Here is a 14,270-nt window from a genome sequence, read left to right as displayed (position 1 = left end):
CATGTACTAATTTTGTACCTATAAAAGGCATAGGGTTGTGGATGAAATACACACTAACAAAACATTCTACATTCTCTCTCAAGCTCTCAATATTTTATTGCACATTTTAGGAACAGTGTTTTGCTCGATTTTGGAGCCCCATAATTTATAGGTGTCTAGTAGGTTTGAGATGTTATATACATTAGGAGGAAGTCGTTTCATCTTTGGGGAAAATACGTCAAATTGAGAGCACTAACCGTGATGTAATTTGTCTTGCGGAAAGATGATTTTTCTTGACTAATTTTCATTGTAATTTCCATTTCATTTATTGTTGTTGTTTTTTCTTTGATTACAATAGTTAGAGTATCGCATGTATATGGTTCCAGAATTTTATCCCAATATTTCTTACAGTTCTTAGAGAGGGAAGAATTGACACATCCTTAACTCAAACATACATAGTATTTATCTTCATCTTTACACAATTTATTATTTTTAGTAGAGAAATATAAAAGACTGTTTTAAACATATTTTTCAAAAATGTCAACACTTAATATAGTCTCTTTAGCATTGTCCAAATAATTGTGTTTGTCTTAATTCTAGTTTAAATAGGTTTAATTTAATGTCTTTAGGTGTAAAATGAATTGAGGAGTATATATTTATTGAATTTTTATTCTATAGTAGTATATATTTCTATTTTAAATCTTATATAATTATATTGTTTCTTATTTTAATTAATTAATTAACAATTTAAAATTGTATGACAAAAAAATATTCTGTCGTACATCGCACGTGGGTTAACACTATAGTGGGTTAAGGGCATCCACAATGGGACGCCCTAAGCGACGCCCTATGCACCGCCACGTCAGCATTTTATCCTCCTATTCCACCTGCAGTGGGGCGGAATATAGCCCGCCTTAAGCGACGCCCTAAGCATTTTATCTATTATTTGAATATTTAAATACTTCAAAATTTGGAAAAATAACTTCATTTCATTAAAATTCAAACATTACAATACGAAATAAAAAAACTACAATTTCTCAACGGCGGCGGTTGCGGTTCCAAACTTCTTCAATCATGTCGGTCATGAGCTGAGTATGGTCTTGTTGGTTGCGCATTGAGGCATGTCGCTGTAGAACCGCACCGAAACCAGTCGGTAATCCTCGAGTGACAGGCGAGGTCGCCGTGCTGGAGCTAGATCCGGCTTCATCATCCACCCAATCGGTGACATGTCCACGTTCTTGTTCGACTATCATGTTATGCATGATGATGCAAGCATACATGACGTCGGCGATGACTTCCTTGTACCAGAAACGCGCCGGACCTTTCACGATTTCCCACCGCGATTGGAGCACCCCAAAAGCTCACTCTACATCCTTCCGTGCGGACTCCTGCTTTGCCGCAAACAAGACTCTCCTTTCACCAATTGGGCAGCTGATCGTCTTAAAAAAAACAGGCCACCTTGGGTGTATGCCATCGGCCAAGTAGTACTCCATATGATATGAGCGGCCATTGGCAAGCCGGACCGCGACCCCTGCACTGATCGGCGAATAGGGTGGACGAGTTGAGGACGTTGATGTCGTTGTTCGACCCGGCTACACCAAAGTAGGCATGCCAGATCCAGAGGTGGTGGTCAGCGTCGGCTTCTAGGATCATCGTCGGGTGGCTGCCCTTGTAGCCGCTAGTAAATTGGCCTCTCCAGGCCGTCGGGCAGTTCTTCCACTGCCAGTGCATACAGTCGATGCTCCCTAGTATCCCAGGGAAGTAGTGCACCGTCTCGTGCATCTGCATCAGGCTCTGACAATTATCAGCAGTCGGGCGTCGCAAATATGTGTCGTCAAAATCCTCCACAACTAACTTACAAAAAGTCTTGAGACATTCGCGGCCAGTTGTCTCCCCGACGTGGAGGTACTCGTCGAACATATCCGTTGTTGTGCCGTAGGCCAACTGGTGGATCGCAACTGTGCACTTCTGCAACGGCGTAAGTCCGGGTCTGCCGATCCCGTCTTCCCGATACTGGAAGTACTCATCACGTCCCTCCAACGTGTGCACGATGCGGAGAAAAAGATCTCGGCTTATTCTAAAACGTCGGTGAAAAACATTCGGGCCCCACCTTGGATTCTCGGCAAAATAATCTGCGAACAGACGTTCGTGCGCTACGTCGTGCTCGCGGGGGACACAATGTCCGACGTCGTATCGGGCGAGGGACCCGTGCCTCCGCCGCCTCCTCCTCCACCGCCGCCTCCTCCTGCTGCATTTGTGCTAAGCATTCCGCCTTGGCTTCATTAACGGCATCGAACAAGGCTCGAGTCAAGGCCCGTCTGCAGCCATCCGATGTACTCAAATCGTAGTCATCGGGATTCATTTTTGAGACGATGAGAGAGAATAATTGAAGAGAAATTGAAGAGAAATTGAAGAGATGTGAAATTGGAGTGTGTGAAATGGTAGTGAATAGTAGTGTTTAAATAAGAAATTTTTTTTGAAAAAATTAAAAAAAAAATCGAAACGCGTTCCTATCGTCCGCGTTGTCCACAGTGGCGGACGATGCGAAGGACAATGGGTATCCTCCGCGCATCGTCCGCGGACGATGTCTCGGGCGCGGACACTATTGATTGCTTCTGCATGCTATAATTACACACTTTACTTGTGGTCTTTTTTTGCTCTTTAAATGGAGTTGATTATACTGACAATGAAGATGCAGAGCTATCGGCACTACAATATCCAAATAGAAACAAAATATGTTTTGTTGGTCAAGTAAAGAAAAAAAAATGAAAAAAATAATAGAAAAATAAATTTAATGTGTGTAATTGACTACTTTAAAAAAATAGAAAATTGACTTGTTAATAAACTTATGTCAAGACAAAAGTAAAAAACTGTGAAGGTAGAGGTGATAAATGATACTCCTAGTATTTGCCATTTATTAAAACACGCTCAAAGTTGCATGCATGAAGCAAATTATCAAAATTGACAAATAAAGAAGGAATTGCATCCATTTGGCAAGTGGCAAATACATTGAATGGCAAACCAGTCCAAAATGTAAATTGGCAAATCCATTTAATTGAGTACAATTTGTAAAACTAAAGGCATAACTACAAGTTTGTCACTAAATGCATCACTGATTTTTTTGGTAGATATTTAAATATCCAGAGGCCCGTTTCTAATTTCATACTTAAATTCTGATAGATACGTTCATACGTATTTATAAGACCAACACCTTATAAAAAAATGGATGCATTTATAAATGAACATCAAATTATATTATTACACTGGTAATTGCAAAGACAGATAATATCAAAATTAAACTTCCCCCATTCATTTTGGTGTAGCAAACGAATGCAGTACATTAAAGGCCCTTTTTTTTTCAAATAACCAAATACTTGACCTGGGCCTCGATCTATTTATGCCTCTTGAAATTCAAAAAAATAACCTTAAATAGAAAACCATAATTAGCTTCAATGCATTGATAGATTCGGGAAATAAAATTGGTAGACTCGGAAACAATGTAGAATTGACTATAAATATAATAGTTGAATAAATTTTTTTAATTGATACATTATAATGTAAGTACACTTATCTTGTTTTGTGCATGATAGCCGATTTTTTATGAGTTTTTTCATCCACGTCTTGAACGACTTAATATTACTAGTAATGGAAGAGAATATCTTCATCTCTTACTGAATGCTGCCAAGATTTCATAGTTTTGACTTGTATATTTGAGAGCAAATTTTGATCCCATACTAAAGATCTTATTTTCATATAAAAAGTTTACACTAGTCTTCCTTAGCATCATCATTTACAGTAAAATAATCCAAGAATAGTTAATAGGATTTACTCTACCATTGACAACCTATGTGCATTCAAGCACACACCGTGAATTGACATCTTGAGATGATTAGCCTGAGACAACTATTTGTGTATAAAATGATAATTCAACGGTCATTGATCTCTCATTTTAATACAAATGAGAGAAATTGACGTTGTAAATGAAAAATAAACGATGTTATTCAAAGCCTATAGATTAGAACCAAATTTTACCAATCTAATTTTAAGACCCAAAAAGTAAAATCAAATCCTCTTTATATCCATCGTCACTTTTGTTACCTCTTTAAAAACAAAACACAATGCAAATCTATAACACCAAATCTGCACTCTAGTTAGATCGAATATGGACATGTCGGAGTTTTCCGGCAGTCCCATAGATTGGCGATAGAGTCGGTCAACCCTTCCCGACCCCAAGATCCATGTATGCTTTGGAGCACCATACTCCCATTTAGCATAGCAAAAGCAAGTACCCATTAAAGCATGAGCATCTACAAAGTCACATAAAAGCATCCCACAAATTCACAATTTAGAGACGTGGGGCCAGTCCCCGCTCATTACTAAAATAATCCTGAAGCAATAATAGGAAAAGAAAGGAAATAAAATAAAAAAAGAACAAAATAAGAAAAATCATCACTCTAATCCATACACACAGTCACACACCGGGCGCTTTCAATTTCAACGCTCACACACACACAAACTCATGTCATATCTCTGCTCCTCATCTATTTAGATATATATACCATTAATTAATTCTTTATATATAAATATATCCCTCGCCCTCGGATTTTCTTTGTCACCACAATTCCATATTTTCCAATTTCCATCTCTCTCTCTCTCTAAACTAAAGCAGCATGGGTGGCGCCGACGAGGAGTGGGTCAAAGCCGCCATGACCGACGACACCATGGTGGTGGAGCTCCTGGTGCGCCTCCACGCCTCCGCGCCGTCGCCTCCGCCCGCCTTGGAGTGGACCGTCCGCCAGCGCCGGTCAAGGCCCGCCGCCGCCAGGAAGCCAGCTCACAGCCAGCGAGCTAGCCCTAGCACGCCGCTCTGGTGGACCGGCGCCGCCACATCCCTCAGCGGCGGATCTGGCGGAGCCGGCGGCTCCGAGGAGTCCAGCCGGCCACGCAGCCAGAAACTCTCCACCGACGCGAGATCTAAGGTTTGTATACGATGCCGATGATGCATCGCCGTCCGCGCATTGCTAAATCGTTTGAATTTCTAATACTGTATGTCCAGTTTTCCGGCAGCCGGCGGCGATTGGCTGCGGTTTCGGTATTTATTAGTGCGTCGTGGTGGCAGTTGCCATTGGGTGGGTTTAGTCAATTGACCGCGCTACCCCTGTGGAATACGGTTATTTACTGCCACGCTTCTGGAATAAGTCAGAACGACTTTGATTCGCTTCTTCCCCACTTCACCTGTCACCGTTTTTTCGGTTTCGGAAACTGACATCGGGGCTACTTTTGTCATTTCATTCCTCCTCCCGGCGCCCGTTCTTTCACCGCTCAGGATCCCATCTTTTGGACTCTTCCCCATTTCATCTTTCTCCTTTTTGGATTTTTCAGAAAATGATAAAAATAGGCATCGTTGTTAAACTTGAATTTCCAATTTTAACGCAAGATTGAACTCTCCTCCAATTTTTCACCACGCCTCATTATTATGCTTCTTGTCGTCGGCACACCTTGATCATGTCCCTGAGTTTACTAAAATGACCCTCTACCTTAAGGGGCAGTTCCGTCAATTTCGTACCTTTTTACTGTCTATTTTAAGGTTTTGTGCGGATCGATCGATTACGATTTGGAATACTAGACTTTGTTGTTATGTTACTCCATTTGATTGGAGGGTGTCTGTGTTTACTATTTAGAGTCAGCAATTTTCTCTGGTCAAATGATGAATTAGGCTTCTTCTGTTAGCAATGTTACGGATGAGGGGCATATCGGTCAATTCGGGGCCCCTTGTTAAGCGGTGGCGTGTTTTCGTGGCAAATAGGTCTGCGTTTGAAGTTTGGTGAGAGCGTTGTTAGTGGTTGGGCACTTTATGTAAAAAAGCCCTTTTTTTTATAAGTAAAATTAGGGAAAAGGGGGTTGCAATTTGGTGCGGCGGGAGCATTGTGTCCATTTCAGACCTTCTTGTCTTTAGCATCCAATCATTTTGTGCCAATTGTACAGCAGGAAAGCGAACTTCCCGAGGCACCACCACACAACTGTACTTTGTGTCATGTCTCTTTTATTTGCCGCCTCAAATTTTAAATATTTTTTCTACAATAAATATTTTCTTGAAAACAAACTAAACTACCTACTATACTATAGTTATTTCTCGTGGAAATCATGGCTCCACATTGAATCTAATTTGAATCTTTATGTTGTCTGGAAAATACTATGTGTGAAAAGTATGAATTGGTGTAGAAAAATTGGATGATATGGATGGGTTTAGGTTTGTGGTTGGGGGTTTGTGTGTGCTTAGATAAGTAGTTAGTTCACCAGTTTCAGATTCTGCTAGCTTATACTGGAATAAAAAATCAAAGTATTGAACTAGACTTGTTGGGTACTGGTTTCTCTTCAACTTCACTCACACATTCAACTTTGCTTTTATTTTTCTAGTATTATATACTGTAGTACATCATATTTCTTCCTCCTATTTTTCTTGGCTGTCGATTGTGTTTGGTAGTTTGACGGCTGTCGTGCTGAGTTGAGCATTGAGCTATAAAAAACCTAGCCATCTCGGCAAAGTTGACGCATTAGGTTTGTCAAACAATATGATCTATGTTTCCCCCTTCTGTGAACTAGCTCGGAGGTCATTGACTTGTACTGTTATTCCATTACGTTTTACCAACAAGTAAAGGTTATTTCCTTGTTTGTTTAGGATATTTCCATCTTTACCTGACCTTCGATTCTTGTTCATCATATGTGCTGAATATCTGTATCCAGTCATCAGCAGACTTTAATTTTGAACTGATTGTTTTGTGTTGTATCTTTTGCAGCTTAATGGCGATAGTGGCAAAGCCATCTCAAAGAGGTCAAGAAAGAAGAAGGTAAACATATTGGGTTTCATTAAGCTGTAAAAGGGAATGCAGTGACTAAACCTGCATCTTCCTGTCAAATAATTTGCCTGCAGAACACGAGCCACTATAAATGTTAATACTCCATGGCAAGAAACAGCAGTGGTTTATGCAAGTCTTCAATTTTTTATACGATTGTGCCATCTATTATTATGAGACGAAGTAGAGAAATTTCCTTCATCACATACATGTTCTATTTACTAGTACGTGCATATTGTATTACTTGTGGACGTGTCGGCCTTTCTCTATGGCTCTAACCAATTTACTTCTTCCCCTGTTGTTCACAGAACTTAACGGAACTAAAAGATGAAGAGAACTCATTGCTAAAGGAGAGAAGAAGCTTGAAGAGAGTAAGTACCTAAGTACCCAACTTATTCCCCATGATTGTGATTGAAAATTTTTGTTGATGTTCATTGCTCAATGCTGACATCTCTTCCCCCATTTTCGCTTCTCAGGATATTGCTGCATTACGCGTTAATTTGGAGAAACAAATAGCTAAAAATGAGAACTTGAAGAGAATAAAGGTGCATCTACATTCTTCACCTATTCAATCCTTGTCTCTGTCTGCTGTTAACCTGTTATTATGTTGGTTCATTGTGTCTCTGGTGATTTCTGCTTCTTAAACTTGAGATGAACCTATCAATCTATGCCCTTGTGCAACCAAACAGACCATTCGTGTATAACTTTTTAAAAGTTTCTCGTCGTTATGAGACAGAATTTTAGATGTCATGTTGGTGACTCCAACTGTTGAAGTTCAATTTAATCCCATATCCCTTTCTGTTTCTTTTTGAGAAAAAGCTCTAACACCCCTCCCCTTCTCTCCTAATGTTTTTATTCAACATCTTGAGAGCTCAAAAACCACTCCAACGTAAATACTAACATATGTAGGTTTCAAAATTGCATAGTTTTTGCATCTTACAAGTTCCATTTATAAAAAAATGAAACTCATTTCTTGAATCTTGTATTTGTCTCAGACAACGGCATTAACTGTTTTCTTATTTCAAAAAAACTAACGTCCCTTTGGCTATGCAGATAGAGTTGCAACCCCTGCTTGATAGAGAAACGGCATCTTCAACCAAGGAACCAGTTTCAGACAACCAGCTGCATCCAGCCGGTCCCGCCATTACGCCACCACTAATCTCAGACAAAGCAGCGGCACTACACTCAAATGACTGCCCGACATCACCTATTAAAGATGCCACAACTAGTCATGCTTTTATGCTTCCCGATCTAAACATGCCCTTCGAGGATGCCTGCCCTGATATAGTCTGCAGTGTCAGCTAAACCGGACGGTTAGATTATACTCCCCTACTAAGCCAGACAAAAAAACATAACAAGTGACACCTATACTGAATAAGGGCTAACCTTGCTTTAGGACAAAGTGTAGTGTAACTGTATGATAGTGCCAAACAACCAATACATGTTTGACCAAAGTGTCTTGTTGTAGTTAGGATCTATTCTTTTTTTTGTTTACTTATGTATGAAGTGAAGGTCTGAGGTTAAGTTTAAATCACAACTCTTGTTATGGAGCCATTTTTTTGGTTCTGTAATTTCCTTATCTGCTGCGTAGAGCATACCCGTCCCCTGTTCCCCTGTTTCAGCTCCCGTCGCGTGTTCAGGGACGTTTGGAGATGAGATGTAAACATCTCATGTAATAGTTAGATGTACATAGGCTGTCTTTTCTAGGGAAGACTTTGGAGTTGTCTTTACTTATGAGATTGTAGCCCTCTTGAAGCATATTTTAGATCCAAGAGAGAGATATTGGGCACATGAATATTTTCAGTGCAACTCTTTTATTACTCAACTTTTTATATCCAATGGTTCACAAATATGTAGGAAAAGTATCTATCCTTCTCAGTTGCTATCTGATATTCTCTATCTAGATTTTGTTTGTCAGTGCCAAGATACTGAGATATATAGTTGACTCAACAAATCATTTGTGTTCACAATTTAGACCTAATAAAACTACAAAATGAAAAATGAGGACTTGCTAAAATCTTGGTTTTGTGGATGGATTAAACAAGTATACATATGGTCTGACTTTGCTCAATATGTTAATTTGATGAAATCCATATTTTTCTTTATCAACTTTAAACTTGTATGAGACCATGTTGTGGGTATACAATAAACAATGTATTCTAGTTCAATTTATACTACTTCAATTCAACCAAAATTTAAACAGATCATGAAAATCCAAGATAATCCTGAAATGAGTGTATTGCCCAATGGAAACTCCGATTAATTCCTCCCCACCCTTACTTCATTGCACGCTTCGGCTTTAGCTAAAAGCACCCGGAGTGGTGCCAGACTAGAGAACGAGACTCGGCTCTAGGGAGGGCTGCCGCACCAAGATTCACGGCATGCTGAGTGTACTATAAAAATCTATTTTTTACCTTTTTATTTTCTCTTATTTCCTTTGCTCCTTGTTTTTTTTTCCGTAATTCATAATCGATTTTGATCAATGTTCTTTTTTATGTTTTGAGTGGGTTAATTTTTTGAGTTGACAGTGATTATGGTATGATTATTATTGGCTGCTTATGCTCATGTGCAATCAGTTCCCAATTATGAATTGTTCGTATATAACCAGTTAACCATTATGTTTAATTTAAACAAGTAGGCCACATATCTGCATGCATGTCATTTAGCATAAACAAAAAAAAAATCTTGTTAAATAGAAATTTGTAGTGTGACTTAAAAAAATGAATATCACAACTTTTACAAAAAAAAAATGAGATCTGGTTCTTCTCCTTTAATTTGCTATATTCTCAAGTCTCAACAATGAAAAACTAATCCACTAACCCTTGTTGGTAAATGGTACTCCATTTCATGTGTTCCAACAGTTTTGTCGCACGAATCTCTGATCTCTGATTTAGTTGGGTTAAGGGTGTCTCCTACGGCGCCCTTCCCGTTCGCCCGTCGGGGACGGGCGACCCGACGGGCGCCATAGTGGGCGGGAAGGGCGCCCACGCCCGTCCCGAGTGCCCCTGCGATGGGCTCGCCCCTCCCGTCGACGGGCGAGTGGGACGGGCGCCACTGTGGCGAAGGTCGCCCGTCCCACTCGGACGTCCGACATTTTATATATATATATATATATATATATTTTTTAAACTCTATAAATAGGGCTCCTCCAACGTCATTTCATTCACACCACTTGTGTTGACAAGTTTCTCTCTCTAAACCTCTTTTTTCAATTATCTGTAATGGCGAGTAGTCGTGCGGGTGGTAGTGGCGGAGGCGCTAGTGATAGTGATGGCTTTAGCGATGATGAATTGGATCTCGCTGTGCAAGCGGCGATTGATTGACGGATCTGGCAGAGGCAGCAGCGGCGGCAGCAGGCGGCGGCGGCCGTGCCTCGGCCAATCCATCGCCGACGGCATGTACCCCGGGACCACATTGCTGCACATCAGCGGTTGTATGAGGACTACTTTGCTCCAGAGCCGCGTTTTGGGGATGCCTTATTCCGCCGGCGTTTTAGGATGCACCGTCCTCTGTTTATGCATATCGTTGGTGCGTTAGAGAGAAGGTATGAGTTTTTCAGAATCAGGGAGGATGCAGCTGGCAAACCCGGACACACACCAATACAGAAGTGTACGGCCGCAATCAGGCAACTGGCGTACGGAGGCCCGGCCGACATGTTCGACGAGTACCTCCACATTGGGGAGTCTTCAGCCGTCCAGTGTCTGTTGGAGTTTTGCGCGGGCGTTAGAGCGATATTCGGGGATCAGTATCTTCGGCGTCCGAGCCCCGAAGACTGCCAGCGGCTGATTAATATGCACGGGTCGGTGCACGGGTTCCCTGGGATGTTGGGCAGCATCGATTGTATGCATTGGGAGTGGAGGAACTGCCCCGCCGCCTGGAAGGGGATACACACTTCCGGCTTCAAAGCCAAGCATCCCACGTTGATCCTTGAAGCTGTAGCTGACTACCGGCTATGGATATGGCATGCTTATTTTGGAGTGGCCGGGTCGAACAACGACATCAACGTCCTCCAGTCGTCGCCCCTGTTCAACGATCAGTGCAATGGCGTTGGTCCCGCCATCAGTTTCGTCGCCAACGGCAACCAACACAACATGGGGTACTATTTGGCGGATGGGATATACCCAAACTGGCCCGTCTTTGTGAAGACGATCAAGCATGCGGTCGGGCCGAAGAAGTCCTACTTTGCGACCCGGCAGGAGGCAGCGCGCATTTGGTGCGCTCCTGAGTCGATGGGCGATGGTGAGGGGTCCGGCACGGCAGTGGTATATTCCCAACATCGGCGACATCATGTACGCGTGTATCATTTTGCACAACATGATTGTCGAGAGCGAAGGGGACGAACTGACTTAGTGGACCAGCGAAGATGACACGGGTGCCGGTCTAAGCCACGGCGTGGCCACCGCGAATGTGAACATGGGGGTACCTCATGGAGAGGTTGAGCGGTTGCGCGCATTTGCCGACATGCGGCAAAAAAATGCCCATATTCGACTTCAGGAGGATATCATCGAAGAGGTTTGGACGCGGAGGGGTGGACATTGATGTGGTTGTTTTTTTTTCTATCTACTATGTAATTTTTTTTTTTCGAATGATGTATGTTTTTTTTTTATTGAAATATTCGTATTTTCCGTTCGTATTTGTGTCGAATTTTAATTCCGTGAATTTTAATTGTGAATTAATTTAATTGTGGGAAGGGCGAGTGGGAGGGGCGAGTGGGAAGGGCTAGTGCAGTGGAAAGGGCTAGTGATGTGGCAGTGGAATGGGAGGGGCTAGTGCTGACGTGGCATGGGAAGGGCGAGTGGGAGGGGCGCCGCCGGAGACACTCTAAAGTTGAGTTCTTTTAGTCAATTATTACACATTAACTCCAAGTAAATAAATATGAATTTGTACAAAGAAGCATGACATAGTACGTATACTTCAATAAAACAAAATACTCCCTCCGTCCCAAGAAAGTTGATACAAAACTTTTGGACACAGGAGATTAAAAAATTATATTAAATAAAAAGGAGAAATGAAAAAAGTAGGAAAGATAAGAGAGAGTAAAGTAAATGATAGAATAAAGTAAGAGTGATTAAATGTTTTGTATTTTGTTAAAAAAAGAAATGACTCAACTTTGTTGGGACGGACTAAAAGAGAATACAACTCAACTTTGTTGGGACGGATTAAAAAAGAATACGACTCAACTTTCTTGAGACGGAGGGAGTACTACTCAAAATACTACTGCGCGCATAACACTAAAAAAAACAACAAATTCACCGATAAATTCCATTGGTAATTCCAATTTTTCCGTCGGTAAGTGTTACCACGAATTATCATCGAAAATTTTGTCGGTAATTTACCTGTCTGTAATATTTTTTAGCTATAGACTATGAAAATTCCATCACTAATTGCCGAGAGATTGACCACATGTTGGTAACAACTTTTTTTTTTTTAGCATACATCCATGCAAATATATGGCAAATGATCATCTTTTAGGTTAAATTATATACTTACAATAATACTTAGTACTTGATATTCTCCTCATTCGTACAAAAATAATAGTTTCATTTTGCCATTTTAAAATGTCTAAAAAAAATTGTTTTTATTTCAAAAATGAAAATTTCTCACATATTTTATCTATTTTTCTCATTCTCTGTCCTATTTTATTACCTTTTCTCTAATCTTTCTAACTTTACAAATTCTTCATTAAAACTTGTACCATCCACACAAATGTAACTACTCCCTCCGTCCCATTAAATATGCAACATTTGCTTTTCGGTACGGGATTTTATGTAGTGTTATTTTGTGAGTTAATGAAGAGAGAGTAAAGTAAGAGAGAAGAAAAAGTAGAGAGAGTATTGTTTCCATTTTTAAAAACGTTTCATTTTTAATGGAACAGATCAAAAAGGAAAACGTTTCATTTCTAATGAGACGAGAGAGTATTTTTTATGGACGAGGAGAGTATTTAATAATATGAGAAAAACGATTTTTTTTCTAAAAATATATCCAACTAAAACTGATCAACACACAACAGGTTATGACATCTTTTTGTCCTCAAACGAAAATAAAACAGTCGACTAGGTTGGATCTGATTAAACTGTAGTAGTACTATTAAAATTATGAAATACCCACCCTTGAATATGTAGTCATGAGTGAAGCTATAAAACAGACATTCATTCTAGTGCTTACAAACTCTGGAAATTCAGTAGGCAAACACGATCAACACTGCAATGGAGTAATAATGCAAATCCCTAGTGAAGTTTGATTGAAACGTGTCGACCACCATTTTCGTGATTATATTACAACGTTAAGCTGCATGAGCATGAGATCATATACATACTAATTATACTACTATCTCCCTCTAATTTCCTGTCTCCAAACAGGACTCTCTCTCCAACAACCGCTGCGATCCCTTCCAGGGCAGTAGGCCTCAATCTCCGATGGTATAGTAATAAATGGATGAAAATGCAAGTGATTATGGTCTTGGCCCTTCTCGGACAGATCAAAATTGCTGTTTTTCATCATTTTACACTAGTTTTCTTGTTTTGGAGTTGGCGGTACAGATAATCAGTAAATAGGTGTGTGTGTGACTGTGAATAATAATTTTAATTAAACAACTGAGTGGATTATTTAATGTACTTAAAATTCTATTTTTCAAAAAAAATAATCAATAAATACTACTCCGAATTTTTTTGAAAAACATACTCTCGTATCTCAAGTAGTCAATCGTTTCTCTTTAGCATAAGATTTTTAAAAATATTATTTAAAGAGTTAAATGGAAAAAGATAAGAAGTCAAATACAGTAGTGGAGAAAGAATATAATGACAGAATAAAGTAAGAAAATATAAAAATAATTACTATTTTTTTGGCTAAAAATGACTCAGCTTATATGAGTTATCCAAAAAAATTAAAATCAAATGCAATGCGACATTTGACCATTTTTCAACTTTGATGAGTTACTCCTATAATATTTTTCTCTAAGTGCATATTTGGCCATTTTTCAAATTTAATGAGTTCAATTTGAGATATTTTTGTTACATGAGCATTTATTATAAAAATAACGATTTATAGATTAATCGGGGTACCGGTTCTACCTACGGTTGGAAGTTGGAACGATGAGTTTCTTACATAATAAACTTAAAGAAACAATAAGTCTATGTGACCAAATTTTGTACAACCAAAAACTATTTTGTTTGAGAAAAAATGAGTTTATTTATGCATTTGATTAAAATATATTGGTGTATATTGAACATGCATAATATTATGAACATATATTTCTGATTTGTGTATAAATTTTTTACTTTTTTAGAACCATAAATATAATTAATGCATAGTTTAAGTTAAATTTAAAAAATAATATAGAGACAATTCAAATATAAAAAAAAAATTGAAAATGAGGCTAAAAACTAATAAGTCTTTTTAACATGTTCACTAACTATATTTATTATTTTAATACATAAT

At 39.4% G+C, this 14,270-nt stretch overlaps 1 protein-coding gene across 1 annotated transcript; it reads left to right on the top strand.

Moving 5' to 3' along the window:
• Positions 1-4,501: 4,501 nt before the first annotated feature.
• Positions 4,502-8,667, top strand: LOC125186111 (uncharacterized). Its single transcript, XM_048082429.2, has 5 exons — positions 4,502-4,958; positions 6,777-6,827; positions 7,142-7,204; positions 7,310-7,378; positions 7,887-8,667. Exons 1-5 carry the CDS (start codon positions 4,650-4,652, stop codon positions 8,136-8,138), a joined length of 744 nt encoding a protein of 247 aa, XP_047938386.1. The 5' UTR covers positions 4,502-4,649; the 3' UTR covers positions 8,139-8,667.
• The last annotated feature ends 5,603 nt before the right edge of the window (positions 8,668-14,270 follow it).

This window comes from Salvia hispanica, chromosome 5 (assembly GCF_029641045.1).
Source record: "Salvia hispanica isolate PSC_SH4W2 chromosome 5, Shi_PSC_v1, whole genome shotgun sequence".
In the NCBI taxonomy this organism is placed as follows: Eukaryota; Viridiplantae; Streptophyta; class Magnoliopsida; order Lamiales; family Lamiaceae; genus Salvia; species Salvia hispanica.
This window is presented reverse-complemented; position numbering and strand designations above follow the sequence as displayed.